Genomic DNA, 11,407 nt, shown 5'->3' on the forward strand with positions numbered 1-11,407 from the left:
CTCCTCTCTTCCTCCTCTCTCTTCCTCTCTCCTATCTCCTTCTCTCTCCTCTCTCCTCCTCTCTTCCCCTCCCCTCCTCCTCCTCTCTCCTTTCTCCTCCTCCTTTCTCCCTTCTCTCTCTCTCTCCCTCTCCTCCTCCTCTCTTCCTCCTCTCTCTTCTCTCTCCTATCTCCTCTCTCTCCTCTCTCCTCCTCTCTCCTCCTCCTCTCCTCTCTTCCTCTCTCCTGTCTCCTCTCTCCTCTCTCTCTCCTCCCCTCTCTCCCTCTCTCCCCTCCCTCCTCTCTCCTCCTCTCTCTCCTCTCTCCCTATCTCCTTTCTCCTTCTCTCTCCTCTCTCCTCCTCTCTCCTCCTCTCTCCTCCTCTCCTCCTCTCTCCTCTCTCCTCCTCCTGCTCCTCACAGGTGGGAGTGTGAGTGTCAGTGTGTACGCCTCCATGTGCTGCAGCTGAAGAATGTAAACATGTCTGTTGTGAGGGACGGACACAAAGTGTGAGTACAGTGCAACATGAAAGTGTAACTAATCTAGTTAATCTAGTAAAACCTTTTAGTGGTGTGTGTGTGTGTGTTTAAAGTGTAACTAATCCTTTAAATTAAACGTGCGTCTCTAGTTAATCTAGTTAATCTAAAGTTTAGTGGTGTGTGTGTGTGTGTGTCTGTGTTTGGCTCAGGTATGTGAAGGTGCACCTCACTCCCCTGGACGTGGGCGGAGCCTGTGCCTTTTACTGTTGCAGTGCGCTGGAGCCTCAGACTCACATGAGCTTCAATGAAGGGTTCCGTGTTCCTGTCGCGGTCGGCGCTCTGACCGTGTGCGGCCTCCAGCTGTCCGTCTGCTCGCTAGGACCTCAGGCTCAGGAGGAGCTGCTGGTGCGTTACACTGATGATAATGATGATGATGATGATGGAGGAGGAAGCTTCAGTGTGTGTGTGTGTGTGTGTGTGTGTGTGTGTGTTGCAGGGTACAGCTCAGCTGAGTCTGTCAGACTGTGATGGAAGCACAGAGATGGTTTATCACTGGCTCAGAGTCCAGATGTTGAGTGGCTCAGATCTGCTGCAGCCTGAGCTGAAGAACATCTGTCAGAGGAGACTTCATGAAGAAGAGGAAGACGAGCAAAGACCCACAGCCACGGTACACACACACACACACACACACACACAGACACGTCTTTATCTCACTGTCAGACAAACACTCACTCTCCCACACCAAGGTCCAGGATAGGAAATCAGTGATTGTAGCTGCTGGTTCTCTGCTGCCTCGTGTGGTCACTTTACGTCACTGAAGTCAATCTGAGTGAAGGTTTTCAAACACTGAAGTGACAAAATCAGACATTAGAAGTTAGTGATGGAGGCAGCAGTGTGTGTGTGTGTGTGCGTGTGTGTGTGATGTTAAAATCACTGGTTTATAAAGCAGCACAAACAAACAGCTGTGAGGACAGGAAGCCACAGAATCAAACATGAGCATCATGTTAAAATGGTGTTGTTGGTCACAGTTCCTCACAGTGGTGAGTTCACAATGTCTCATAGTTTCCTCTGTGACGTCACAGGACCCCGGCGTTTCCTCTCTGATGTCTCACTCCACAAACGCCTCTGCTCGTCTGGAGGACGTGGAGAAGAAGGACGAGCGCGTGGAGGCGACGTCTGAGAGGTGACCACGACAACGTTTGTGTGATTAAATCACTGTGAACGCGATGGTTTCTCACTGTTTTTCATACAAAGAACAGAATCATAATAAATATGTTAGTGCTGTCAGTTAATCGTGTTATTAACATCGTTATTAACATCGTTATTAAAGGGGACATATTATGCAAAATCCACTTTTTAACCATTTCAATACTTATATTTGGGACTCTGGAGGCCCTACCAATCGCCAAAGTGTGGAAAAAGAATACTCAGTCATGTTTTCGTGGTCCCCCTTAGTGTAAGTGTAGGCGATAAAACACTCCATGTTGAATTCCCTGAGCTTATGACGGCAGCATGTGCATTTCACCGCGAATGTTACCGCCCACCAGTAAGTTTACTTGGAGAGCTCCACCTTAGCTCCACCTTGTCCCTGCGAGAGTGCAGGCGAGGGAGGAAGAGCTGTATTATGTCAACGCGGAGGGACAAGTGTGCTGTTGGTGGCTGCACAGTGGAGCACAGTGTTTTACAGAGGATTTTATATATGAAGCTAATGTGCCGGATAAAGTCAGCAAACGTGTGTTCGCACCACTTCACATCAGACTGCGGCCAGCGGTCGCCGTATTTAGTCAGCGACATACAAACACACACATTGTTAAGAAAAGGTCACATAGAGGTCATAACTGACCATTCTGACACTTCCTAATTAAACATATTTGTTCAGTACGTCCTCCATGACCGGAGCACAGACTCAGTCTGATACAATCACATACAGCAGCTGTTTATGCAGCGATCAGCGGTGGATCAGCGGTGCTGTCCCTAAGTGTTTTTAACTGATTTACAGTTGGACAGTGTTCGGCTCGATCCTTATGTAGGACGTCTCTTCCTGTGACGGCACTCTCGCTGACATGTTGATATTGTCAGAGAGCTAGTGGAGGGAGGGGGAGACGAATAGAGCTGTAAAGCGCTGTAAAGAGGACAAATCTGAAACCCCCTGGAAGAAGTGGGTGTGTGTTTGCCTGTGTCTCATTTGCATATAAAGGGACCATGCACGAAAACCGAGCGTTCTGAAAGGGGCGGGTTTAGCAGGGTTATTGAACTACTATGGTGCTTCATCCTTATGGTATTTTGACCAAAGCATGTCACTGACATGTTCATTAGGACACCAGGGAACTATTTTAATGGGGGAAATAGGGTATAATATGTCCACTTTAACATCGCAAGATCAACATTCATTTTCTCCTCATCACCACACCAGATACAACAACACAACAGGCACGGCTCTCACAATAAGAGCAAAAACTCCAAATAATGCAGGGTGAGGTATTGTCTCAATAAAAAAAAATTTGCACTTTAGAGCATTAAAATGAGAAAAAAAATAATGGGACAAAGCTAACTATGGCGATTAATCGTGAGCTAACTATGACGATTAATCGTGAGTTAACTATTGCGATTAATCGTGAGCTAACTATGACGATTAATCGTGAGTTAACTATGGCGATTAATCGTGAGTTAACTATGGCGATTAATCGTGAGTTAACTATTGCGATTAATCGTGAGCTAACTATGACGATTAATCCTGAGTTAACTATTGCGATTAATCGTGAGCTAACTATGACGATTAATCCTGAGCTAACTATGGCGATTAATCGTGAGTTAACTATGGCGATTAATCGCGAGCTAACTATGGCGATTAATCGTGAGCTAACTTTGACGATCAATCCTGAGCTAATTATGGCAATTAATCGTGGGCTAACTATGGCGATTAATCGCGAGCTAACTATGGCGATTAATCGTGAGTTAACTATGGCGATTAATCGCGAGCTAACTATGGCGATTAATCGTGAGCTAACTTTGACGATCAATCCTGAGCTAATTATGGCAATTAATCCTGAGCTAACTATGGCGATTGATCGCGATTAACTATTTGAATCGTTTGACAGCACTAATATATATACACACATACTGTATACTGCCCAGCACGACTTTGCCAACATTCACTTCTGTTAGTTCCGTATGTTGCCACTGGAGGGAGCCTGCGTCTTTATTTATGATTCATGTTTTTCACTTCTCTATATTATATTATTTCCTCTCTGCAATGAATGTACACACACACACACACACACACACACAGTTTGTGTGTTTGCAGCTTTTTCTAAAATCATATGGATGTGAATCAAATAAAAGCAGATAAATATACACACAAAAAACATGTTTTCCCTGTTTCCATGTTTGACACAGGCTCTTATTTTGTAGGAGCTGGCAGGCGGAGTCAGTGGACAGCGGCTGCGGCAACAGCACAGCGTTCACTGCTCCCTGCTTAGAGGGAGGAGCCTGTGCAGAAGGCACATGCGTCACCACCGTAGGGCGCTGTGGTCAGACACCGAGTAAACGCTGCGTGATAAAGGTGCGTGCATGTGTGCATGTGTGTGTGTGTGTGTGAGAACCATGTGGACTGAAGTGTGTTTGATCCTCAGGTGGAAAAGTCCACGATGACCGACGCGGTTTTCCCAGAACCAATCAGAGTGCGAGCTAAAGAGAGAGGCGGGCGCTGGGGCCACGCCTCCCCGTTTATGAGAGGAAGCACCATCGTTCGCTCGCAGACGTTTTCTCCTGGAGCTCGGAGTCAGTACGTGTGCAGGGTGAGGACACGCCCACTCACTCACTCACTCACTCACTCACTCATTAAAGGGACAGTCGAGGTGTGAGTGCCCCCTGCTGCTGAGAACCAGCTGTGAAAGCACTGATGGTGATATTTGCTCCTTTTATATAAGAACTGTCAAATATCAGAAATGATGAGGTCAAAACTCTAAGAATGAAAAGTCAGTTACAGGATATTTATTTATTTATTTATTTATTTATTTATTTATTATTTTTTATTATTATTATTATTGTTGTCTGGTGTTGATCATCATTAGAAGTTGAATGATGAGATAAAAGTCTACTGTGTTAATAAAGAGAAGAGCCATAAATACCAGGTAAGTATTTTAGAAGTAAAATGATGTGATTAAAAGCCACAATTAGGAGATAAAAAGTCAAAGAATTATGAGAAAAACAGTTGAAATGATGAGTTAAAAGTCTAAAGTGTTGAATAAATATTAAATGATGACATGAAAACAGTTAAAATGTCTGGATAAAAAGATAAAAGGTCAAATGATTTGTTTATGAAGTTAAAATTAGAAGAGAAAGAGACAGAATGATGAGATAAAAGTCCAAAGCATTACATCACTTTGAAATTGTAAGCTATAAAGACTGAATTCATATTTTAAAAAAGTCCAAATTATTCGCTAAAAGTTCACAGTTTAAAGATAAAAAGTAAAATGTTCATATAAACAGTAAAAATGATTAGATTTAAAAGTGAAAATAAGGAGAAATAAGTCAAGATTGTGAGCTAAAGAGTTGAAATGACAGCTGTGAGCGCCCCCTGCTGCTCATGTTTAACTTTGATGATTTCTTTGTTTTATGAAGCAAAAAAAACCTGAAAATATTCACGAAATCACAGAAACTAATTATAAAAAAACAACACACACCGACACACACTCACTCTCCCACACCAAAGTCCACAGAAATAGTCAGTGATTTTAGTTCACAGGGACACAGGATTTGTTGATCCACACGAGGCAGCAGAGGACTTTCTCTGTGGACTTTGGTGTGGGACAGTGAGTGGTTTACAAACTTCAGTTTCCAGTGAGATAAAGACTTGAACGATGTGAGTCTTTTGTTAAGTGACTAACATCAGTCTCTTGTGTCTCTCTTCAGTTGTATCGCAGTGACAGTGACAGCTCCACTTTACCAAAGAAATCACCTTTTGTCAGAAACACGTTGGAAAGAAGAACCCTGCGATATAAACAGGTACACGCACACGCACACGCACATGCTCGTGCACACACGCACGCGCGCGCGTACACATGAAATGTTTCATTTCTCAGGTACGTTGTTTTTGACGTGATTGGTCGTATTTCTTCTCCACGTCCGCAGCAGCAGCAGACGTACCACTCGTCTCTGGCCGAGCAGCCGACACGGACGTCTCTGGACCTGGAGCTGGACCTCCAGGCCTGCAGGACGCGTCAGCGGCAGCTGATGGAGGAAGTGAGCGCGCTCAGAGAGCTGAAGCTGCGACTGGAGGAGCCGCAGAGCAGAGACGCCGCCGCCGAGCTGCCGCACTGGGCGCTGAGAGACGAACGCTTCCGCTGTCTGCTGAGAGAGGCTCAGCGTCAGGTGAGACGCAGAGAGAGAGGACGCGGCTGTGAGCTCAGGCTCCGCCCACCACACTCACCGCTGCTGTGTGTTTGTCGCTGTTTCACAGGCGAGTCAGAGCAAACAGGAGCAGCGTCAGGAGGAGGCGGTGGAGAGGAGGATGAGGAAAGCTTCAAAAGAAGTTCTTCAGATGAGAGGACAGAGTCAGAAAGAGCCGCTGCCCGTTCACACCTTCAGGTCAGAACCCAGAACCCCAGAACCTGACCTTGTGTGTGACCTAATGACCTTTATGTACATCATTAAAATCATGACAACAAATGTTTTGACATGTAACTGTAAAATGACATGTTTGACCTGTCTGTGCAGAGAGAGGATGGCGTTCTTCACCAGACCCAGGTTTAACATAAACATCCCTCCACTTCCTGCCGACGACGTCTGAATAATTTTCCTCCACAAAAAAAACATGAAGTATTTTTTTTCCTCATGAAGTACAAAAGTTATTTCCACCAGGAGGCGCTGTGACGCACGTCCACCAGAAGGTTTTTGATATTTTCACGTCTTTGACACGACAGTTGTTTGAAGAGAGCAAAACAAACAAACTTTTATTTCCTTCTTTGAGGAAAAACACTCACGCTCTCTCTCTCTCCGTGTCTCTCCATGTCTCTCTGTCGAGGACGAGAACCAAACATTCACTGTACTGTAACTTATTTTATAGTACTTTTCCTTGAAGGAAATTTCAAAATAAAAGACGCTTCCTGCTTTTTTTTAAGTGTATTTTGTAGCTTTGAACAAATAGCACTTCAGTGTTTTTTTTCCTCTGTTACTGAATTCTTAAGAATTATTTACATCAAATGTCACTTTGTATCCACTTTTATTACCGATGTCCTTTTATGTTATTAAAATTAATATTATTTCATGTACTTTTCAATATATGGATGAAAATATGAGACACTGTATTTTTCTGTATGAACATCTGCAGTGTTTTTACCTCGTGAAGATTAATAAAAACATTAAGCGATGCTAACATTTCTTTTTTTGTTTTGTAAAACATTTTTTACTCAATTGTGAGGTTTAAAGTTAAAATTGTGATTTAAAAGTTAAAGTGTGAGGTTAAAAGTCAAAGTCAGTCAGTCATCATCTACCGCTTTATCCTCCTGTGCCAATCTCAGCTACATGGGGCAATAGGCGGGGTTCACCCTGGACAGTTGGCCAGTCCATCGCAGGGCCACACACAACTAGAGACAAACAACCATTCACACTCACAATGTGGGGATTAGGTGAATTGGACACTCTATTTAGAGTGTCCAATTCACCTAATCCCCACATTGCATGTTTTTGGACTGTGGGAGGAAGCCGGAGAACCCGGAGAGAACCCACGCACACACGGGGAGAACATGCAAACGCCATGCAGAAAGGCCCTTGTTCCAACCAGGGCTCTAACCTGGGTCTTCTCGCTGCAAGGCAAGAGTGCTAACCACTACACCACCGTGTGACCCTTAAAGTCAAAGTGTGAGGTTGAAAGTCAAAATTGTGATGTAAAAAGTTAAAATTGTGATTTAAAAAGTTAAATTGTGAGGTTTAATGATAAATATGTGAGGTTTAAATTGTGAGATTAAAAACAAACATTTAAAAAAACAATAATAATTTATGGCAGTATATTATTTTCTTTATTATCAATAAAAGAAAAGTTCAGTAAACATCAGTAAAATCTGGAAACAAGAAATGGTCATGTTGACCTTTAACCTTTGACCTACTGTACGCCATCACTGATGATGTCACAGGCACAACATGATCAAACAACAAAGTTAAAATAAAGAAACTGTGAAGAGGAAGAAGAGGAGGAGTAACAGTAACAGGGTTCAGATGGGGATGGAGACAATGGTGGGCAGTTCTCCGATAGGAGGAGGATTATATTTCTCCACTCTCATCAGTCGTCTCAGGATGTCGTCGCGATCTCGAGGCCATCGATAAACGTTTGTGTTCTGGAGCCAGTTTGGAACGTGACACTGGAAAACAAACAAAACTCGGATTAATGGAAAAACATCATTTTAAGTTAAGTTTTGAAAGTTTAAAGATTGTCCTCACAAGAACACAGAGACAAGAGTGTGTGTGTGTTTTAGAGCAAGTTACACCATCACAGTAAACAAATGAGACCTATCACTCACTCACTCACTCACTCACTCACTCACTCACCACTCACTCACTCACTCACTCACTCACTCACTCACTCACTCACTCACTCACTCACTCACCTTTTTAGCTCCAGGAAACAGAATTGGAATAAACCTGAAGTTTTTACTTCCGTTCTGGATGAACTCGTTCTGGAGCTAAAAAAAGTATTTTAAAATCCGTTACAAAATGTTTACAAACTTAACTCGAAATTAAACATTTCAACTTTAAAAAACTGCAATAATGTTTAAAATCATAATGTTTTGACGTGAAAATGTTTAAAAACATCATAAAATCATGAAAACCTAGAACTTACAAACGTTTAGAAACTTTGCAAATAAAAACATTTACTTTCAAAACATTTCACATGGTGGACGCTCTTATTTTGAAAACATTTCAAATGGTGGACGCTCTTACTTTGAAAACATTTCAAATGGAGGACAGTGACTTTATAAAGTTTAAGGACATTTCAGATGGAGGACAGTTGGACCTGTTTGTGGATGTAGACGGTGTTGAACGTCCTCTCGTCGTTCTCCACACCAACAGGTGGCGCCGTCACTGTCTCATAGTACTTTGGACTGATGATGATGATGATGAGGTATTCTCTCTGAGAGAGAGACATACAGAGAGAGAGAGACAGACAGCAACATTAACTTTCCCTCAGATAAAGTGACTCAGCAGTTTTGTCTCTTTAAATGGTTTTTAAAGAGACGGTTGAGGACTTTTGAAGGTCGTTAAAACAATCATGTTGTCCTAAGCTCCTCCTACTGATTTCATACTGTTCATTTCTGAAACGCTCCAACTTCCAACTACAACTGGAACACACTACAAACATGGTCAGTGTGTTTACCTCACTGAGGTATCTCTCCATGAAGTCGATCTTACTGATGCTGCTGAACTGCTGCTCAAATATGTCAATCTGAAACACAACAAACATCTGTGTGAGACACACACACACACACACGTCTGTACTGAACACACTCACACGTCTGTACTGAACCCCCTCTAGGATCCCTGCAAGAGTAAAGAGCTGGTCTGTTGTTCCACGTCCAGGATGGAATCCGCATTGTTCCTCTTGAATCTGAGGTTCGACTACCGGTCGAACCCTCCTTTCCAGCACCTTGGAGTAAACCTTACCAGGGAGGCTGAGAAGTGTGATGCCTGAGAAGTGTGACTGCCCATTCAGATTCAATGTCCCCAGCCTCCACAGGGATACAGAAAAAGCTCCGCCGGAGGTGAGAGTTGAGTTCCCAATTCATCCGCACTACACATTTGGGTTTACCAGGTCTGTCCAGAGTCCTCCCTCATCCTCTTACCCAACTCACCACCAGATGGTGATCAGTTGACAGCTCTGCCCCTCTCTTCACCCGAGTGTCCAGAACATGCAGCCTCAGATCCGATGAAACGATCACAAAATCGATCATCGACCTTTGGCCAAAGACACTCTGGTACCAAGTACACTTATGAGCGTCCTTATGTTCAAACATGATGTTTGTTATGGATAGTCCATGACTTGCACAGAAATCCAACAACAAACAACCACCCTGATTCAGATCAGGTAGGCCGTTCCTCCCAGTCACGCCTCTCCATGTTTCCCCATTGTTGCCCACGTGCACGTTGAAATCTCCAAGCAGAACTATGGAGTCCCCTGACGGAGCCCCTTGCAGGACTCCGTCTAGGGCAGGGGTGTCAAACTCATTTTTGTTCAGGGGCCACATACAGCACAATTTGATCTCAAGTGGGCCGGACCAGTAAAAATAGTAAAATAATAGCATAATAACCGATGAACAACAAGAACTCCTTGCTTTTTTCTCCTTTGTTTTACAATTAATGAAAATATTTTTACAAAACATGACATTTCTTGAGAAATATAAGGGCAATTTCAACAATATCATGCCTAAATGTACTATTTACACATCACACTGGATCTAAAAAGGCACAAACATTTAGTCACAGGTATCTGGAAGAGAAACATATTGTATTTGACATTACATTTAGATTGCAATCGTAGTGTGAAATTTTAACAAATTCATCCTGTGGGCCGGATTGGACCCTCTGGTGGGCCGGTTCTGGCCCCCGGGCCGTATGTTTGACACCCCTGATCTAGGGCCTGCAACAAGGCCGGATACTCCGAGCTGCTGTTCGGCGCATAGGCGCAAACAGCAGTCAGGGCTTTCCCCCCCACACCCATACATTTCTTGGTGTACTGTACCTTTAAATTAAAGACGAATCGGGGATCCAGCACGATTGACTGTATCATCCCAGCCACGCAACAGATGCAGTGCAGTATTTATGGAGCAGTGTCATGTACAAACAGTCTGAGAGTGAGTCAAAGCCTTTTTACTTCCTCTGTGACCTTTTAGACAGCGAGAGATTCTAAGTGAACTATTTATCCACTCGCTGTTTTCCCTGGAGGTGTGTGTGAGTGTGTGTGTGTCAGTGTGTGTGTGTCAGTGTGTGTGTGTGTGTGTGTCAGTGTGTGTCAGTGTGTGTGTCAGTGTGTGTGTGTGTGAGTGAGTGTGTGTGTGTGTGTGTGTGAGGTGTGTGTGTGTCAGTGTGTGTGTGTGTGAGTGTGTGTGTCAGTGTGTGTGTGTGTGTGAGTGTGTCAGTGTGTCAGTGTGTGTGTGTGTGTGTGTCAGTGTGTGTCAGTGTGTGTGTGTGTGTGAGTGTGCTCCCCATGGAGGCCCTGCTGTGCTTGTCAAGAATAACTGCTGTGTTCTGAGGCCTCTCCTGTGGCTGAGGCTCCTGCTGCAGATACGCTCTAATAAGTTTGATTCAAAGATATTTTTATTCAGTTCAGATTTACTTTTTTTTTTTTACCATTTAAAACAAGAGGCATTTACTCTTGTTTTAAATTGATTTTTGATTATTATTGAATCAATGGGCCTCAAATTATTTGTGCACGTTTACACAGTATTTTCTCAGAAACTTGAAAAGGTCACTAAACTATTTATTTTTTCAGTCATTTTAACTGCAAAGTCATGTATCTAAGACATTTTTATTTAACCATGTTGTCCAATACATTTATATTTGTATTTATTTATTTATTTGTATTTCAACTGTGAGTACCATTTGCTGTTCTAGTTAATTGGATTTATTTACATTACTTATGTAGTTAATTAATTTGATATACAAACATAGTATAATGTGTAGTATTTTCCCTCCCAAATGTTACACACTGGACCTTAAAGCCATAATAACACCATCACTGCTTTAAGCAATAGCAAGATTTGTACATGTGTGAATTCACATTAGTCACTTAAACCAGGCTCCTATTGGACCATACCAGCTGTCAGTCACACTGCTGTCCATAACATAATTGGAGTGTTTGGGTTGTTGAGAGGCCCCCTGGTGGCTAAGTGCTACTTCCTTCCTACTCCTGAGAGGGACTACTAACAAAAGGAGAGGACAGGGACATTTCAAAATAAA

At 43.1% G+C, this 11,407-nt stretch overlaps 2 protein-coding genes across 2 annotated transcripts in view; one reads left to right on the forward strand and one right to left on the reverse strand.

The window, feature by feature from the left end:
- wwc3 (WWC family member 3) overlaps positions 1-6,828 on the forward strand; it is a 49,197-nt gene extending 42,369 nt beyond the window's left edge. Inside the window, exons 15-24 of the mRNA XM_044044563.1 lie at positions 401-487; positions 667-862; positions 954-1,124; positions 1,540-1,640; positions 3,869-4,019; positions 4,090-4,254; positions 5,372-5,464; positions 5,591-5,830; positions 5,919-6,046; positions 6,176-6,828. Coding sequence (XP_043900498.1) covers positions 401-487; positions 667-862; positions 954-1,124; positions 1,540-1,640; positions 3,869-4,019; positions 4,090-4,254; positions 5,372-5,464; positions 5,591-5,830; positions 5,919-6,046; positions 6,176-6,248 — 1,405 coding nt within the window. The 3' untranslated portion in view covers positions 6,249-6,828. The remainder of the gene's footprint in view (positions 1-400; positions 488-666; positions 863-953; positions 1,125-1,539; positions 1,641-3,868; positions 4,020-4,089; positions 4,255-5,371; positions 5,465-5,590; positions 5,831-5,918; positions 6,047-6,175) is intronic.
- A 625-nt stretch (positions 6,829-7,453) lies between these two features.
- On the reverse strand, positions 7,454-8,938 carry LOC122781200 (E3 ubiquitin ligase TRAF3IP2-like). Its single transcript, XM_044044758.1, has 4 exons — positions 8,829-8,938; positions 8,469-8,585; positions 8,062-8,136; positions 7,454-7,815 (listed from the first exon to the last, which is right to left on the reverse strand). The coding sequence occupies exons 1-4, from the start codon at positions 8,913-8,915 to the stop codon at positions 7,669-7,671; spliced, it is 426 nt and encodes a 141-aa protein (XP_043900693.1). The 5' UTR covers positions 8,916-8,938; the 3' UTR covers positions 7,454-7,668.
- Between the last annotated feature and the right edge of the window lie 2,469 nt (positions 8,939-11,407).

Source organism: Solea senegalensis, linkage group LG14, assembly GCF_019176455.1.
Source record: "Solea senegalensis isolate Sse05_10M linkage group LG14, IFAPA_SoseM_1, whole genome shotgun sequence".
Lineage (NCBI taxonomy): Eukaryota > Metazoa > Chordata > Actinopteri > Pleuronectiformes > Soleidae > Solea > Solea senegalensis.

What these genes read in the sequence shown, in the direction of transcription:
- LOC122781200 (XM_044044758.1), bottom strand. Translation starts at nt 8,915, where the DNA reads ATGTTTGTTGTGTTTCAGATTGACATATTTGAGCAGCAGTTCAGCAGC. An exon ending in CCGTCTACATCCACAAACAG is followed by an intron (nt 8,137 to 8,468) that starts GTCCAACTGTCC and finishes TACTTTTTTTAG; the next exon opens with CTCCAGAACGAGTTCATCCA. An exon ending in TGTTTCCTGGAGCTAAAAAG is followed by an intron (nt 7,816 to 8,061) that starts GTGAGTGAGTGA and finishes TTTGTTTTCCAG; the next exon opens with TGTCACGTTCCAAACTGGCT.